Consider the following 19467-nt stretch of genomic DNA (forward strand, 5'->3'; position numbering starts at 1 on the left):
GAGAGGGGAGCCTCTCAGGATCAGAGCCTGGAGTAGATGTGTGTGGTTATGGATGTGGGGAAGGGAAAGGAGCCATTCACGTAATGGCAATGGCCAGGAACATTCCCCAGTTCACAAGGGGAGGGAGGACGATGAATGGAAACCTGATTAAAGGGGTCAAAATAAGGAAAAGGAGCGTGGAACCAACCTAAATTGTCTATACGAAGCGAGATGAAAGGTCAAATGGAAACACAGAGGGCAGTGTCATAAGGGACAGCACCATCTGTGGAGCCAGGGTCCCTAGTTCAAAGCCCAGCTCAGTTCCTTAGTAACTGTGGCTTTGGGCAAGCTACTTAGTATCTTAGAGAGTTCACCTCCTGTGAGATGGAGATAATAATAGTACCCGCTTCAGAGGGTACATGTGAGGATTACATAGGTTAGCATACCTACAGCATGCCTGGCATCCAGCTAGACCAGGCAGGGGTTTGCTCTGTCATTAATAGAGCGTGGTCACCACGCTAACGTTAGGCGAGAAGAAGCAACATTAAAAGCTCTGCATCAGAAGAGAAGGTTATGGTGTAATGGTTATGCCCACTTTTATGACAGCTCTGTATGTGCCAACTAAGACGGCAGCTAAATCCCTAAAGTGGAAAGTGTTAAAAATGTAAGGAGAACTTGATGAAAATATTTTACAAGGGGAGAATTCATAAAACGGCTTTCACAGACGGAGAGATCTACCAAAAATAAATAAGAGCTGGAGAGCGTGGATAACGGAATCAGCAAACTCAATCTAACAGACAATATTGAACCTTTTGTTCCTCCAGCAGTTTTTTGCATGGAACATTTAATAAACAGATGCCACAAAGCAAACCCTAATACATTCAAAAAATTAAATATATCACAGAATGTATTTGTGATCCTAAGCCAGTAAGGTGGAAATAAATAAGAAAAATGACCAAAAACTTGACTGCTTGAAAATGAAAAAACACAACTCTAACTAATCCATAGATACCTCAATATCCTTAGATCAAAGAGGAATTCAGAACTGAAAACCATAAAAAGGAAAGCACTTCACACCCAGCCTATCGACATAGCAAATACTGTTGTAAATCAAGTCTTCATCATGGAGGAGACATAATGTAGTTAAAGGAACTCAACGCTCATCTTTTTTTTTTTTTTAAAGATTTTATTTATTTATTTGACACAGAGAGAGACAGCCAGCGAGAGAGGGAACACAAGCAGGGGGAGTGTGAGAGGAAGAAGCAGGCTCCTAGCAGAGGAGCCTGATGTGGGGCTCGATCCCACAACGCCGGGACCACGCCCTGAGCCGAAGGCAGACGCTTAACCGCTGTGCCACCCAGGCGCCCCTCAACGCTCATCTTTTAAAATTACTAAAGGAGTGAATAAAACCAAAAGGAAGCAAGAAGACTGTAAAAATATGAAGCTGACATTAATCAAATAGATGAAAATGTTTAAGCGCTTGAACAGGAAAAGATATAAGAAATCATGCGCTTTTTCTTTGCAAAGGGGAGGGAAGGTGGTGGTGGTGAGGGCCGTGCAAAGGACAGAATAAAGGTGGAGAAGGGGAGGGCAGAAGGAAGGCATGTAGGGAAGAGTAAGGAAATGGAAGAAACGTCCGATGTAGCCTTGTGCTTTTGAGTGGTCTCCCGTGACCTAGGACTCAGGTTCTCCGGTCTCTCTGTCCGTCCGTCTGTCTGTCATGTTTCAGCTCACCCTCTTTCCTGCTTTGAGCAGGCAGCATGGCAGCGGGGTTACAGTGTACGGTTCCGGAGCCAGGCTGCTGGGTCGGTCCTGGCTGGTCACTTGCCGTCCATGTGACTTTGGGTGTATCCTATGAGCCGCTCGTGCCTCAATCCTGGCCCGTAACCCGAGAGCATGGACTGGATTTGGCGCCTGGCGGTGTGCAGTGCAGCACCAGCCTCCTCTATCCGGTACATGCTCAGTAAACACCAGGGGTGTCCTCACCCTCCCCACCTCCATCCATCCTTAGAGGATTTCCCAGGAAGGATGCTCCACGGGGTCATGCTTCCGCCGGGCCACCTGATCTTCAAGCAGTTTAATGCCTTTCTAAGAGACGCCATTCTGCCTCTCCAGCGTAAACACTGTTCTCAGATAAGCACTAGAAGATCAGCATTTGCTGTCTTCACTGTATGCTGGGCATTGTAAGTGCTTCCCATGCGTTCTCTCATGTGACATTCACAGTGCCCTGAGAGTACAGTCACCGTTACTATGAACAGATGAGGAAAAGGAAGCTAAGAGAACTTACGCACTTGCCCAGGATCACACAGCTAGAGGAACTGAATTTGGACCTGTTTGTCTGACAACTACTGCCCATCCCCGTCCCTGCTTGCTCTTGATTTATTGCTTCCTGATGGATTTAGGGAGTCTTCCTTTAAAGCAATGACTTTTGAAAAACAGCCTGGGGTGGTAGAAAGAGCTCTGAACTGTGTAGCAAATGTCCAGGGTCCTAGTCCTAGTCTGGGCTTTGCCCCGTCCTTCAGGAGCAGGGGGCAGGTTGGGGGGGGGGGGGGGGCCTCCACCAAGTCACGTGACATCCAAGTCTCAGGGTTTTTAGTGGCAGATTAAGGGACTGGGTCTGGGTGAGATCTCTGAGGTCTCTCTAAGCCCCTGGTTCTCTGAACACATGGATATCAGGTGCCTGTTAAAAAGGAGCCGCTTATGAATGGAATTAGATGTTCTTATTTTTGCCAAAGTATAAAATGCTTTTGTGACAGCAAGTACATTCTCAGATGACCCTCTTGGTGGTTTTTTGTGTTGCCCAGGTCCTCCAGGAGCAGATCCGGGCCCGGGACAACATCAGCTACGGAACGAATTCTGCCTTAAAGACTCTGGAGATGCGTCAGCTCTCCGGTTTGGGGGACCTTCGGGGAAGAGTGGCAAGGTAGGTGGTTGGATGTGTGCGACTGTATCTATCAAAAGCTGTTTTTCATCAACTCCATTTCACAAAGTATCTATTCACAAAGCCCCAAAGCAAATTCTTCACATTCTGCTAGTACATCCCCTCCTTTGCCCGTGAAATCTAAGGTAGAAGTCACACCTGATCATGAGCATGCAGGGATTTCTTATGTTGTGTTCGGCGAAGGAAATGTTGGGAGAGCGCAGTCAACCCGTCTAATCTGGCAGGGAAATACTATGCTTATTGACTCCAAGAAGACAAAGTTGAGACTTACATTTTGTGTGTCTCTTTTAAAATTTTCATTTTCTTTGTAATTTGTTTTTATTGTATTTTCTGAAAATATTGGTCTGTGATAGATTGGAGACTTAGAAAAAAGATCTTTGACCTCAGATGGTAACAAAGGCGCTGCTCCAGCCGCTTACTACTGAAAGCGTGCTCTGTGGACCAGCAGCATTGGAGTGACCCAGGAACTTGCAGGAAACGCACGAGCTCTGAAATATTTATGGGCCTCTTCTGCCCTCTGCTGCTGTTAAGAGTCAAGTACAAGTCTACGCGGGAGCTGTGGCGCCGATGAGCAATTGGAATCAGGCTGAGGTGAAAATGAGGGTGGCCTGTGAAGGGTTGGATGGAAGAAAGAGCAGGACCCACAGGATCCAAAGCCTCTATGGGGCAGAGGAGCGTAGTGTTGCGGGTATTTGTGCAGACAGCACACGAAGGACCTTGAATGCTGGGCGTGTGTGTTTGGGGCTGGTGGATGAACATCAGTCTCCTGGCACAGGGCTCCATGGATTGAATGTAGGTCTAGTTGTGTGGTTTTCTCTTCTCATCTGGGTCAGCTCCTGTCTTCTTAGTATGACCCTTGGTGATGAACCCCCCGGTGACCTTATCTCTCTCACCTCCAGCACTGTACTTTTCAGCAGTGATCAGCTGTTTGTTATTCCCTGAATGGGCTGTGCTCTCCTATCTGTGAACTTTGCACATTGTTCTTACACTCAGCATGCCTTTTCCCCCTTTTTTCTAACTTCTGGTCAGCCTTTCAAGTTCAGCTCAAATGTTGCCTCCTCCAGGAAGTCTTCCCTGATAACCCACTCTCCTGAGCTCCCCTGGCATTCTGTTCTATCGAATCTCTCTGTTTTCTTCACTTAGGGGCAGAGTACCATATCTTTTATTTTTGTAACGTGTGTGCTTAGAACAGTCTCTGGAAAACAGTAGATAATAAATGTTTGTTGGGATGAATTAATGATCTAGAAAACCACCATAACAGGACTGAAAAACTTGAATCCTTTTTGTGGAGGTTGGCTTAAAAGCAACCCCATTTTTTAGTACCTCCCAGAAGAGTGAGGGGTTAGAAGGGCTTCAGAGCTACAGGGCAGAGCAGGGACTTCTGGGAAACTTTGAGCATCTGCCTGTGCACTTTAGTTGCAGATGAAGATTAAGTGGTGCAAAATATGGACGAGGCCTGCACAGGGCATGGTGTGGAGTGAACACAGAACGCGAGGGAACATTTATGACCACAAGGCAGGCCGTGAAAATAGCCTTGTGAAGCTGGTTCCAATTACAAGATGGAGAGATGACCTTGAAACACTTTCAGGAATTTTACATTTTTCCCGTGCGGTTTCTTACTAACAGGTTCCTTCTCTGTAACAGACACTTTACTCTGAAACAATCACAAACAGTTGTTGTGAGCACCCCCTGTTTTTGCTTTGTTCTGTGTTTCTACTAGCCTTTCCCCTGGAATGCTGATGAGACTGATTGTTGAAATCAACTTATGTGAAAAAAATTCGTTGGGGAAGTTTTGGCTTTCTTGCATTGAATTGGAAGAGCATTAACTTTTTTTTTTTTTAAGATTTTTTGTTTATTTATTTGAGAGAGAGAGCACACGGGGGAGAGAGAGAGAGAGGGAGAGAATGAGAGAGCACAAGCAGGGGGAGCAGCAGAGAGAGAGGGAGAGGCAGGTTTCCTGTAAGCAGGGAGCCCGATGCAGGGCTTGATCCCAGGACCCTGGGATCATGACCTGGGCCGAAGGCAGACGCTTAATGGCTGAGCCAGCCAGGCGCCCCTAAACTTTTCTTTTTAAGATTTATTTATTCATTTGAGAGAGAGAGAGAGAGAGCATGTGCAAGCAGGGGAGGGACAGAGGGAGAAGGAGAGAGAATCTTAAGCAGACTCTGGGCTGAGCACAGAGCCTGACGCAGGGCCTGGCACAGGGCTTCATCTGACGACCCTGAGATCACGACCAGAGCCAAAGCCGAGCGTCGGAATGCTCAGCCGGCAGTGCCGCCCCAGCACTCCAGAGATGTGAACTTTTTAAGTGATGGTCTTAAGTCGCTAGGCTGCTGTATTGTTGAGGGTTTATTTAGCACTTATGGATCTGCTGGTGAAGCGACTGATAGGAAGCGGGCCCTGCGGCTTCCCCTGGGATTCCGCGTGGACGGGAGAGACACCCTTGCACCACTAACGGTGGCGCCCTGAACAGCGCTGTCTCAGAGGTTTCCCATCCCCCCCCAAAGTGGAGCTCAGGGAGTTCGGCTTTGCCATTCCTACCGGAACAGTGGCAGTTACCTGGCCTGCTTCTTCGTTTTCCAATGCTCAGCAGCCACTTCCAGTTTCTTCTGCAGCGTCTGTTTGCACGGCGTCAGAGCCTTAGAGCAGAGGCACAAGGTCCCTCAAGGGCAGCAAGTCCAGATGTACAGGAAAAAGTAGGTAAATTGGACATCATCAGATTTAAAGTCTTTGGCTTTTATAAATAATGCTGCCACGAACATTCACATACAAGTTTCCGTGTGGCCATATGTTTTCATTTCTCTTGGATATATATACCTAGGAGTATAATTATTGTATAATGTGATGACTCTATATTTAACCTTCTTTTTTTTTAAAGATTTTATTTATTTGAGAGAGAGACAGAGATGTAAGAGAGAGCACGAGTGGGGGGTGGGTGGGGAGAGGGGGAAGCAGGCTCCGTGCTGAGCAGAGACCCCAACATGGGACTCGATCCCAGGACCCTGGGACCGTGACCTGAGCCGAAGGCAGACGCTTAACCGACTGAGCCACCCAGGTGCCCCTGTATTTAACTTTTTGAGGAACAGAACAGCCAGACTGTTTTCCGAAGTGGCTGCACCATTCTATGGTGCCGGCAGCCCTATGTGATGGCTCTGATCTCGCCCCTTCCTCACCAACACTTGTCTCTTTGATTAGAGCCAACCTTGTCCGTAGGAAGTAGCGTCTTGTGGTTTTGATTTGCGTTTCCGTAGTGACTAATGGCGCTGAACATCATTCAGCGTGCTTATTGCTCATTCGTACGCCTTCCTTGGAGAACTATTGATTCAGATCCTTTGCCCATTTTTAAGTGGATTGATTGTCTTTTTGTTACTGAGCAGTAGGAGTTCTTTATATATTCTAGATTCGGTTCTCTTATCAGACATCTGAGCTGAAAAAGTTTTCCCCCTTTCTAAAAGTTTTCATTTTCTTGATGGGGTCCATTTGGTCCTTTTAAAAAATTATTTCTGTCTCTTTGTTGATATCCTCTCTTTGATGAGACACTGTCATTATACCTTCCTTTACTTCTTAAAGCACGTTTTTTCTATTTCTTTGATCATCCTGCGTTTATAAGGGCTGCCGTGAAGTCTGTGTCATTTAAATCTGACACCTGTTCCTTCTCACTGGCAGTTTCTTTTCCTGCTTTTATTCTGTGTTCAGTTCACATTTCCTGGTGATTTTGTGTGTCTCATAATTTTTATTAAAAACTAGACATTTTAGGGGCGCCTGGGTGGCTCAGTCATTAAGCGTCTGCCTTCGGCTCAGGGTGTGATCCCAGAGTCCTGGGATCGAGCCCCGCATCGGGCTCCCTGCTCTTCTGGGAGCCTGCTTCTTCCTCTCTCACTCCCCCCGCCTGTGTTCCCTCTCTCGCTGGCTGTCTCTCTGTCAAATAAACAAATAAATAATCTTTTTAAAATATAATTTTTTTAAAAAACCTGGACATTTTAGGTAATATATCATAGCAATCCTGGATACTGACAGCCCTTACCCCCTGTTTGCTTTTGTTGTTGTTTGTTTGTTTAGTGACTTGGCTGGGTTAATTTAGTGGTGTCTGTTTCCCCTGCAATATAAAGTGTCCTGTGCTCAGTCACCCTGGGAAGACAGTGGTTTTAGCAAGACTGTCTTTGACTATCTCTTTCCCTGATCTTTTATTAAGCTGGTGGCCTCTGCAGGTATCACACCCAGATCTTAGGCTTCATTAATTGCTGTTAAATTGTTCTATTGGTTTTGGGTTTTTTTTTTTTGAGATTTATTTATTTATTTATTGGGGTGGGGAGGGACAGAGGGAGAGGGAGAGAGAATCTCAATCAGTCTCTGTGCTGAGCGTGGAGCCTGATGCAGGGCTCAATTTCATGACCATGAGATCATGATCTGAGCTGAAACCAAGAGTCGGACACTTAACCGACTGTGCCACCCAGGTGCCCCTCTGTTGTTTTTGACAATACCCTGTGACATAAATTGCTCTACTATCTGATTCAATTCAATTATTGCTTGCCTTTAAGGGCTTAATTATGTATATAAACAGGAATTATTCTGTATATAGGTGATTATAATATGGTATATGAACAGCTTAATGTTTTAAATGTCACTGCCTTTGGTGTGCTATGCCACCATGTCACAAACTATAAGAGACGTTCTGCTTAAGCATGTTGCCTGGTCAGGTCTGTTGCTCGACCTTTGGGACTCCGTTGCTGGACTTCTGACCATGTCCCCACCATTGATCTGATAACCTGGAGCTTCCACACGATGGCCACAACCAAGAGCTGCACCTGGGAGATAGCTATCTAAAGACCTGAAAAGGGAAATTTTGGAATGACTACATTATTGCTTCACCTATAATGTAACATTGGGATAAAATAGGGCAACCGGCCCGATTCATTGTGAATTCTTGTTTCACTAAAGCTGTTGAGCCATGAACACAGCTGTATTTAGAACCCTCGGGCTGTCTTTCATGAGTGTTTCTTTTTTTTTTTTGAAAAGACAAGAATGATGCCTTCAATTCAATATTAGCTAAGATAGCTATACAGCTTCCCCCTTTTTTCTTATTTATCTATTTATTTATTTTGAAATAATTTGAAACCTACAGAAGATTTCCAAGATTCACAAGTGTTAACATTTTGTTCCATTTACTCTATTCTTTCATATGCAAGTTTTTTTTCCTGAAATATTTAAGAGAAAGGATAACTTTGTTTTTAACATAAGAAAACCAGAGTTGATTCCATTGTGTGTGTTTTCCGATGGCAGGCTTTGCTATCCTACCCTGCACTCCCCCCCCAACCCCCACATCGGTTTGTCCCCTTATTTATAAAGGTATAGAAGTGAAATGTACTGGTAATAAACAGTCAGAAACACTATGAAATATATAATGTAAACAATGAAAGCTCACCAGCCCCTTGCTCTGTTTTACTCCTTACAGGTAACTAATGTTAGCAGCTTGCTGTCTATTCTTTTAGACTTTTCTCATACATAGTTATAAGATAATAATTTATCATCATAGTAATATGACAACTTGCAGCATAACAATTACCTAACAGTGTGATTTTAATTTTACAAAGTATTATATATATTATTCTGCAACTTCAGTGCCCCGCATTGCAATATATTGAGGGCTTTCTTCGAGTACACACTGATCTAGCACGCTGCTTACCTGGGTACGGCGTGTCCTGCTACCTGGGGGTGCCATAATTTAATGTATGTAACTAGTCCTTGGTGTTAATGGAAATTTATGGTGTAGTATTTGTGTTTCCAAATGAGAAATAATATTGAAGCCAAGCTATAGCTAGTGAAAACCAGTGAGCCATGAGTGTCAGGATCATTTTGGGACCTTTCTGAATGCCTTTTTCAACCTTAGTCTGTCCCTCAAACAGATTTGTGAAGATAATGAAACTGGTCTAATGTAGTCACATCTGACAGTTTCTAACTGGTATGCTGTGTTTGGATTGGAAAAGAAAGCCTTTCAATAATATTTTTTTATTTTATGGTATGTTCAAACCTCAGATGGCTCCAAATAGGATTTAAATAATATTTTGCTAAAATATTATGAACTCAAAAAAGAAGGGTCTGTATTTGGTTTTGTTTTTTAACCATCATTTGTGAAATGGGGATGATTTGTGAAGACAAAATGAAGTAATATGTATCAAGGATCTTGCACAGTGTGTGCTACATAATAAATATTCTTTATGTTCATCCATTCACAAATATTTATTGAGCCCCTACTACATGCAAAGCAATGTATTGGGCACTAGGGTTTTTGTGGTGAAAGGGCAGGTATCATCCCTCTTGCTTGCAGTTTATATTCTACCTAGTAGGGGAGACAGACATCAAACTTAGTGTAAAACAATTATTTAATTTCACTTATGATTTGAATAATTTATTTGTAGATGTTTGGAGTTTTCTATAGAAATCATATAATTTCTAAATAATGACAATTTTATTTCTTCTTTTCTGATCCTTGTGTCCTTAATCTCTTTTTCTTGGCATTTTGCAATGGCTAAACCTTCCAATACAGTGTTAAGTAGATGTTGTGACTGGGGGCTTCTTTCTCTTGGTTTTTACTTTAATGGAATTCTTCCAGTGGTTTTCCATTTGAATGATAATTGCTCTAGTTTTTTTTTTTTTTAAAGGTTTACTTAATTTAAAGAGAGAGAGAGATGCACGAGCAGGGGGGAGAGGCAGAGGGAGAGGGAGAATCCCAAGCAGACTCCATGCTGAATATAGACCCTGACATGGAGCTCGATCCCAGGACCCTGAGATCATGACCTGAGCTGAAACCAAGAGTTCCTCACTCGCTGACTGAGCCACCCAGGCACCTCTGCTCTAGTTTTGTTGTTGTTGTTTTTTTAAATGTAGATTTATCAGATTAAGTAAGTTATCTTATATTCCTAATTCACTAAGAATTTGAATTTGTATTGGGTTTTCTCAAGTTTTCTCTGCATCCGTTCAAGTCAGATATCCTTCTCTTTTGATCTGTTAATGTGTACTTAGCAAGGTGGGTAGATTTATTAATATACAAAAGTCAGTTTCCTTACTATAAAACAATAGCAAATAACTAGAAAACATACTTAAAATAAAATGAGGGAATATATAATAACCAAGTAGAAATCTAACAAAAATTGTTCAAGACCTCTATGGGGAAAATTTTTAAAAATTTGATCAAGAAATAATAAGAAAACATAAGTAAATGGAGATAGATACTATATTAAAGGGTAGGAAATCTTAATATTTTTAAAGATATCAGTTCTTTCAAATTCATTTTCAGAATCAATGACATCCCAGTTAGTATCCCAACAGAGTGTTACATTGAACTTGAGAGGATGATCCTAATGTTTATATGTAAGAGTTAAGGGTCAAAAATATCCAGGAACTTCTGAAGATGACCAAGGAGGAGAGAATTGCCCTACCTGATAGCAAGATTTGTAATGAAACTATGTGCTCGTGGCTTAGGGATAGAGAAAGTGAATGATAGAATGGGATAGGGAATGCATAGATTGAACCACAGACGTGTGGGACTTTGATATGTGTCATAGATGGCATAGCAGATTAGTGGAGAAAAGAGCGGTTGCTCAATGAATGTAGCTGAAAAATATATTATCCATGTCAAAAAAGAGTAATTTTTTTCCTACCTCATACCAGGTACAAAATCAGTTCTGGATAGGTAAAGGGCTTAAATGCTAAAAATAAGACTTAAAAACTTTCAATAGAAAAATAAAGATGAATATCTTGTAGACCTTTAGGTATGGGAGGATTTCTTCTTAACTTAAAAAGCATTGATGGATTTGATTATATTAAAATTTAAAACATTGCTCATCCAAAGACCCTTTAAAGACGAATAGGAGATGTTACAAATTGTGGAAGGTATTGGCTGGTAAAGGGTTAGTGTTAAGAACATATAAAGACTTCATACAAATTAATAAGAATAACACAAACAACCCAATGTAACAATGGGTAAGAGAAGTGAATGACATTTACCAAAGCAGAAACATATATGGTCAATAAACATGTGAAGAGATTTAACATTGGTGGTTGATGTGGAAAAGAAAATTCAAAAACACAACAAAACATGTTTTTTTTCACCCAGTTGACTGGCATCTGAAACTCCTGAAAATGCCAAGCATTTAGAGAAGATGTAGCTTTTAAGAGCTCTTGTGCATTGCTAGTGGAAGTATGAATTAGTGGGGTCTGATATTGAACGTTCCCATATCCATGATCCATCAGTTTCTGCCCAAGAGAAATTCTTGTACCCCGAGGGGTCCTGTTCACAACAGCATCATTCACAATAGGAAAACACTGAAATAACCCAAAGTGTCCACCAATGGGAGTATGGGCAAGTAAATTGTAACAAACAATAGAATGTTATTCTGTTGTCAAAATGAACGACCGTGGCATACAGCGATATAGATGGATCTTAGCACTATAATAAGTGGGAAGAATAAGTACCAAAATATTGCATATGACATAATGCCTTTTGTAAAAGTTAAATTCAACTAAAACATACATACACATACTTTCAAGAAATAACACATGCTATTTTATATAAATATGTATGTACACACATCCATATTTACATATATATGTACTTACATATGGGTATGTCTGCAGTTAATTGTCTTGTTTAAAAATTCAATTTAATTTTAATTCCAGGATAGTTAACATACAGTGTTATATTAGTTTCAGGTGTACAATACAGAGATGCAGCACTTCCAAACATCACCCAGTGCTCATCACAGCAAGTGCCTTCCTTCATCCCCATCACCTATTTTACCCACCACCACCCCACCTCCCTTCTGGGAACCATCAGTTTGTTGTCTATGGTTAAAAGTCTGTTTCTTGGCTTGTCATTAATTATCTTAATAGGAAAACAAGGGAATGATGACACAAGATTTAAAATTCTTACTTTCATGGGAGCAGTTATTAAAAATAATTAACTGAATAAAGTGAGTCATGCATGGACCAATAATGAGAGTCTATTATGAAACAAGGAGTAGGAAATCCAAAATAATAACAATCATAAAAAGTTTTAATTACAAGAAGTTCAGTAAAAGAGATACGCGGGGCATTCTCCGAGTGTATAATTGGTGTGCCTGACCTCCAGGGGCTCTGGGAAGGCTTCCTTAAGGAAATGACTTGTGTGCTTAGCTCTGAGGGATGAATACTAACTAACCAAGTGAAGAGGTCAGGGAAGAACATTCCAGACAGAGAACAGCATGGGTCAAGGCCTTGAAGTGGGAAGGAGTGAGGTAAGTTCAAAGCCCTGGAATATAATCAGGGTGGCCAGATGAAGAGGGGAAAAGGGACAGAGATGTGTGAGATGATGCTGGAAGTTAGAGGGTAGGGAGCAACCCTGTTGGATCATTTTAAAGGATTTTGGTCTATATTCTAAAATAGTAGCAAGTTAAACAGCAGGTATTTATACAGATCCAGAATTGTATTTAGTTTGCCTTTTTTTCCCCCCTCACAGCTTTGTTTCTTTGGGGTTAATACCCAAAATACTTTTACTTACCCCACTTTGTATTCACTGAACACTAGATTGAAAGGCACAGAGAAATGTATTTATGTTTGAAGATTTGGGGTATATCCTGCCATGTTGCCCTATAGAAAGCTTGTAAAACTTATTTTTCCACTAGTAGTATGTGATATACCTTGATTCTACAAACTTTCTCCAACACGGGGCATTTACATTCCAAAAAGATTTCCAATACAGAAGGAACAATGGCATATTATTGCTTAATTGTGTATATTGTACTACGGATATTGAAAAAATTTAAAAGCATATATGCAGTTTTGTCAGATTGTTTAAAATATTTTTTAGAAATATTTTAAGTATTTAAGTCAATACTTACAAAAATAATTTGTCCAGTTAATTTTTTTTCTTTTACTTCCAAAAAGGATTATAGCGTTTTAACAAAATGAGTTAAACAAGTCGTTCAGCTTCAGGTCAATGCGAGTCAATACCGAGAAAAGACTTTTGAGGTTGGAATAATTGAGCTGGTAGCTAACTTTCTTCAGAGGCTACAATAAATTAAATTTACCAATAATCTTCTCAGTTTGTTCATGATTGTTTCTTGCACCCCATTCCTTTCTCTTGGTGCTCTTTTTTTTTTTTTTAAGATTTTATTTTTAAGTAATCTCTATACCCAATATGGGGCTCAAATTTACAACCCGAAGATCAAGAGTCGCACGCTTCATCAACCGAGCCAACTAGGTGTTCCAGGGTACTCTCTTCTTTTTACTGAAGTCCATGATTTAGTGACTCTTTCAGTATGGGGTTTGTGGGCGATACATTTCTTAATCTTTGCATATCTTAAACTATCGCTGTGTTTGTTTTGCATTTATTCTTGGATGATATGTTATTTACCCTCAATCCTAAGAAGATGTCCCTCCATCTGCTGTCTTCTGATACCTACTGTGTGCTGTCAGCCTTTGGTAGATTACCTGTCTTTAGTCTCTGGTAGCTTTTAAGATTTTATCTGTATCATGGGTTATCAGAATTTCACTATGCCCTATTTAACTTTTACTTACGCCACTTTGTATTCACCGAACACTTGAAAACTCGTGTTTTTCTTCAGTTTTAGAAAACTGTCAGCACTCGTGCCTCAGATAGGCCATTCTTTCCATTTCCATCTTTGGGGACTTCTCAACTCCTCTTTCACTGATGTTAACATCTCTTTATTTGTCCTCCTTGCCTCTTAGCGTTTTTCCATGTTTTGAATCTCTGTCTTGGCTGTGTTCTGAGTGAGCTCCTTGCGACTGCCTTCTAACTCACTGACTCTATCTTCAGTCATGTCCAGTCTAGAGTTATTCAGGTCTGTGAAGACACTGTGGTTTACTTCTAGGATTTCTCATTTTTCTCTTATTCACTTGTTCTTCTTTCCTCTCTGCCTATTTTTATTTAATAATTTAGAGTTTTCTTGATAGATATTAATCTTTGATTTTTTTTTTTTTGGTATCTTAAACATATTTCTTTTAAACTCATTTGATCCAGGTATTTTGTTTGTTTTTTTGAGCTGTCCATAGCTGGTGGAGCCCCACTCAAGTCTCTGGTTTTGGTTACCCTGGTTCCTGTGTTCTGTCACAAGTGGAGGCAGTTCCTGCCCCTCTTGCCCTGTGGAAACTAAAACTTCTTACTTCTGTTGGTTTTCAGATATAGGAGCCTTTCAAGCTTACAGCACCAGCTGTAGGAAAACATAAGCTTTGCTCCATCTTCTGCACCATCTGTCTGTTTCCTACTTTCTCCCATACTTTTTTTTTCCTCCCATTCTTTTTTGTCCTTTTGGATTTATACCTTTCTTATTCACTGTAGTCATCTCAATACGTTTTCAGGAGGGAGCCAAAATGAGGGCATGTGTTCAGTCCACCACGTTTAACCGACAAAACAGTAGTAGTTTACTTTGCAACATTTCAGTACAAAATGATTAATAAATTGGTTAAATCTTGTAGCTTATTAGAAAGTCTAACTAAGCACTGACATGCCCTCTAATCTTTATTCATGGCTTATAAACTATAGATCAATATTTAATTTTTTCAAACTTCTAGAGGGATATATATACTTTAACCCTTATCAATTAATACCCTGTTTTTGATAGTTGGTTGCAAATACTTTGTATGATTTAGTGAGTGAGATCCTTTTCAGTATCTAAGTCATTTAGGGAACAGTTTACAAACCTTGTTGAGGCCCCAGTGCAGATGCACAACTTAAAGAATACATTCCCAGTGCGTTTAGGAAGATTGAAGACTGCTGATTCACTGACTGTGAGCGGTCACAGGTTTGTTCTTCAATCTGTGTGTTTATAATGACTTGTCAGCAAGTTCCCAATCTTCTGAGCTTATTTGTCTGAGTCAGGGGATAATGAACAAGAACAGAATGTCAGATAAGATCTCCATCAATAACAGAAAAAATATACATGTAAGCTGAACGACATTATCATGGTAGTGGCATGGGAATCTTTTTTTAAATTTCTACATTGCATGGTATGTGTAACCAAAGAGAAAATTTCACATTATGTCCTCATTTGATATAAGTAGCATGTGACACAGAGTGCTCATTCTACAAATACTTATTGACTGGATGAGTGAATTATGAATTGGGGTTCCAACTCTAGCCTCTCTACTTCTGCTTTATATTGTCTTGAACCTGACCTCACTTTCGTGACAGTGACTCTACCCACATTTCTCTAGCTCTGGGTTCCTTGTGCTCCAGCCTCATTTCTGCTTCATGGGGAGCCCAGGGAAAGATGGTAGGCTAGTGCATATTCCATGAAATTGTAACGCATTCTTTGTACATGGGTGTTGATTGAAATATTTTCATTGTATAATTTTCTTTTTCTTTTTTCTTTTTTTGGATTTTATTTATTCATTTGAGAGAGAGAGAGCACAAGCAGGGGTAGTGGCAGGCAGAGGGAGAAGCAGACTCCCCGCTGAGCAAGGAGCCCTATGTGGGGCTGGATCCCAGGACGCTGGGATCATGACCTGAGCCAAAGGCAGACACTTAACCGACTGAGCCACCCAGGAGCCCCTGTATAATTGTTTTTCTGATCATAAAATCATATATACTTATCATAGTAAAGTTATACAATTTAGAAAAGAATGAAAATTTAAAAAAGAAATCACACATGATCCAGAGGTAGTTGGTTAATATTCTGTTTGCTTCCTTGTAAAATTTTAATGACTATGTATGCATCAAGGTTCGGTCAAGAAAACAGAAACCACTCTAAGTATTTTAGCAGAAAGGGGTTTAATCCAGGAAATTAGAGTTTGCAAAACCATTGGCAGATTTGGGCAAGCAACGTGCAGGAAACTGCTGTTGGCTCCCAGGAAGGTGGGATGTGCAAGAATCACAGAAAGGAACCATTGGTACTATTAGCTGTGCGTAACATGGAAGGAAGTGATTTGCAGGATTGTGCCTGGGGGTGGCCATAAACCTCACATGGGCAGTTTACCATGGGTCTGCATGCCCTGCCAGGGGAGCGTAAGTGCCTCTCACTGGCGGGATCTAATTTAGAACCTGGCTGGCAAGGTTGTTTGGGAAGTATGGTGTGTGGGCTTCTGCCCCTTTGATAGAGAGAGCATTCACAAGAAGCAAAAATGTTCTATCAGTTCTGAGCAATCCATTTATATAACCCTTTCCCCTTGTCACCAGTCCTCCAATGTCTTTCTTCTATGGCCCTCACCATTAGCCATGCCCATGAACATCTGGCCATGTTTTATTCTAGGCAAAATGAATCTGTAGATACATTGTTTGAACTTCTGCCAACTGTGAGGATTTCCCTTCCTTGATACCCTTGAGGGCCACTCCTGAGTGGGCTTTGAAGTGTCAGCAGTCTTCTTCTAGAAGGTGTCAACGTATTGGCACCTTCTGTCAACCAGGCCTGACTCTTCCTCCTTTGGTCCACCTGGTCCTCAGGAACTCCTCAAGAGGCCAGATGTGTGAGTTGAAGGAAGGTTGGCAGTAGCAAGAGTATATGCCATAACGTCTGGGCTCATGCAATTTACTTATGCCTTTGGGACCTATTTAAGCCTGATGTCTCCGTATCCCTCCGCCTTGAAGATGGCGTGCTGCTCATATGCCCCCTTTATAGCTTGGTGCTCATGACGGACTGACCAGGTCGTATGGTTACTTAGTGTCCCATGCTTTGGCATGTAGTTTCTACCAGAGCCCAGGAGCAAGCCAACGGCTACTCCTCAGAGCAGGATGACTGGGTTGGAACTTTGCTCCGTATTCCCAGGGGGCTATTCTGTGACTCTCCTATTAGGGTTTGACAGCGGTCTCCCACACAGCTTCCCTGCCACAGATACTATGAGAGCCATCGGAGCTGCCAGGTTGTCAGGCCCAAGGAGCAGAGCAGCTTCACTGCAGCTGGGACCAGCTGCACAGCCTTCTGCTGCTCTGGACCCCACTCAAAGCAGACAGCCTCACAGGAGATGTGGTAAAAGGCTAGGAGCAGTACTTGCAGATGTGGTTCCCTCCAGGATCCAAACAAGACCCAAAGAACTTGAAAGGACGGAGGTGGTACCAAACAGTGACAGGTCACATCCTGCACACTGTATTAGCCTTTCGTCGCTGGGCTGTCACGGCACGTGCAGTTTCATACTCATGAGCATTGTAAAGCCTTTGCTACTTTGATGGTTTCATTCCCTACTCTTATTAAGCAAAATCCCTGTGGCTTAACTTACAAACCATAATGAGGGCAGCTCTCTATATTCCTGTGAACTTCTGAGTAAAAGAATGAGTCAGAGTACAGTTTCTTGGAGTGGGGTCATGCCTTTTCCAGTATGTCAAGAAGCTTCAGTGCTTGTTTTGAAACTTTAATAAGAGTTAGCTTTGTTGTTTGCCTGGACAGATGTGACGCCAGCATAGCCAGACTCTCTGCAGAGCACAAAACAACTTACGAGGGGCTCCAGCACTTGAACAAAGAACAGCAAGCTGCCAAACTTATCTTGGAAACAAAAATCAAAGATGCAGAGGGACAGGTATGGCCGATTTCAGGTAGCCTTTTAAAAGTAGGTAATTTGTTCTTAGTTAAGAATCACGTGGTGTTGAGAAACCAGCCCGGGCACCCAGAATGTGCATATCTTTTCCTTACTTCCTCCTCCCTCTGTCTCACTGCACTGGCGCTTCATGGGTATGGCAAGCAAAGCACTGAGAGTTTTTGGTACAGTCCTACTTTTCAAGATTCTTTCCCCCTATTCCTGAAACAATGAGTATATTCCAGAAATTCTAAATTATAGCTCCAAACCTACTTCTTGCATAGGTAAGTGATCAGGCTTTCTTTTACACGCCACTTTTGGTTTTGGTTCAGGAAATAGTGGTTCGGGCCTCGTGGTGTGTGATACCTCATCACAGTCCTTTGTGGGAAAGGATTCATACAAAGCTAGGAGGTAGGCTGGCTGATGAATATTAGAGTATTTCACCTTGAAATCCACAGATCCATTTCATAAAGCGAAACCCTTGGCATTTCACTGTTTGTTTTTTGGCCACTTAAACATTTCCCTTTGCCATAAAGGGATCTGTCTTCTAGGATTTGCCCTACAGTATCTGCCCTGCCTGCTATTCTTCAGGTAAAGAGAGACCATTCCAGTAAAACGGATCTGGTCAATTTATTGGTTTCAAAGTACTTGTGTCCAAAATATATTCAATAAAGATCTAAACCTATTTACGTGAAAAACACAGATATTATAAAGCCATGAAAATAAAAACCCCACAGCAAAACAACAAGTCCAATAATTTTTTTCAAAGAATGAGTGAAGACAGAATTATCACATCAGGAAATAAATGCTTAGGAAATATTATGCTACCCAGTAGCCCAGCCAAGTAAAATATGTATAGAAATCCATAAAAAGAGACATACTTTTCCTTTGTTTTGTGTCTAATAAATACTTGTTCCGTGAATTTCTAAGTAAGGAACATTGACCATCATAACTTCTGCAGCAACTAAATGCATTTCATTTAGGACTAGTTTTATATTAAACTTTAGTAGAAAGACAAGAGAAAGGGGTAGGTAGTGAAAAAAAGGAGTTGGAGGGATATAATTTACAAAATCTGTTTTTCTGGGGATTTGACTTGATATGGAGGTAAATCTGGGACCTTCGTGGCATTTATAAGTGATAAGAGGTCTGTTCTCTATGACTGGCAGCCACATTTGTGGTAAAAATTCCAAGGTAAACAAAACGAAACCCTGTGTTTTGTGCCAGCAGGTGGACATAGTGGTTCTGGGGAGGAAGTAGGCTTGCTGATCAGAGAACTATAAAGTTAAGGACTCAGAGCCTAATGAATATTTTGGCAGTGCTCCTGGTCCTGACTTTTGATGAGTGTGTCTGATAGGATTTGGAAGTGGAAAGACAAGGTGAGCTCTGAAATGAATTGATTACATTTTATTGAACATTAATGTTATGGACTAGAATATGGCTTACTAAATGTTATCTGAGGCTACCTCTGAAAAGATTAGATCTGATATTACAAGCCAAGCTTCTTTCCCAGATTTCTCAGCTTTTGAACAGAGTGGACTTGTCGATATCAGAGCAAAGCACCAAACTGAAGATGTCTCACAGGGACAGTAACCACCAGCTTCAACTTTTGGATACGAAGTAAGTAGTCACCTTGCAGACCTTTTTTGGAGGGTTGAAGTTCTTGAGAAGCCTAATCCATAGTCCAGTTTTTTGCCTCTTCATTTTTATTTATTGCACAAAACAAAGAGAAAACAGTAATGGAAGTTAAGAGGAAAAATTTCCTTGTAGCATATTGCCACTTCACATTCCTTATTGGTTGTAGTAGTTGGTTTATAATCTGTCTGGTCATGCCGTAAATAGATGTTGAGCGCTGGCCTAGGTGCTGAGCATCCGGAAATTAAGAAAAATAGACTCTGTTCCTATCCTTGTGGAGCTTGTAGTCTAGGGAGAGGATGAGCATTCATCAAAACATGACTCGAGTGAGTATAAGCTGTATTATTACTAATGGTGACCATTGCTTTGAAGGAAAGGAACATGGTTGTGGTAGGCTGAATAATAGTCCCCCAAAT

General features: G+C 41.4%; 1 protein-coding gene across 5 annotated transcripts in view; it reads left to right on the forward strand.

Moving 5' to 3' along the window:
• FAM81A (family with sequence similarity 81 member A) overlaps positions 1-19467 on the forward strand; it is an 81447-nt gene that overhangs the window by 37816 nt on the left and 24164 nt on the right. For all 5 annotated transcript variants that reach the window (XM_045783300.2, XM_045784829.2, XM_045784027.2 and 2 more), the window contains 3 exons: positions 2784-2902; positions 17293-17422; positions 18930-19036. In XM_045783300.2, the coding sequence (XP_045639256.1) occupies positions 2784-2902; positions 17293-17422; positions 18930-19036 (356 nt within the window). The remainder of the gene's footprint in view (positions 1-2783; positions 2903-17292; positions 17423-18929; positions 19037-19467) is intronic.

Source organism: Ursus americanus, chromosome 36 (assembly GCF_024610735.1).
Source record: "Ursus americanus isolate L20-20 chromosome 36, mUrsAme1.1.p, whole genome shotgun sequence".
NCBI classification, from domain to species: Eukaryota; Metazoa; Chordata; class Mammalia; order Carnivora; family Ursidae; genus Ursus; species Ursus americanus.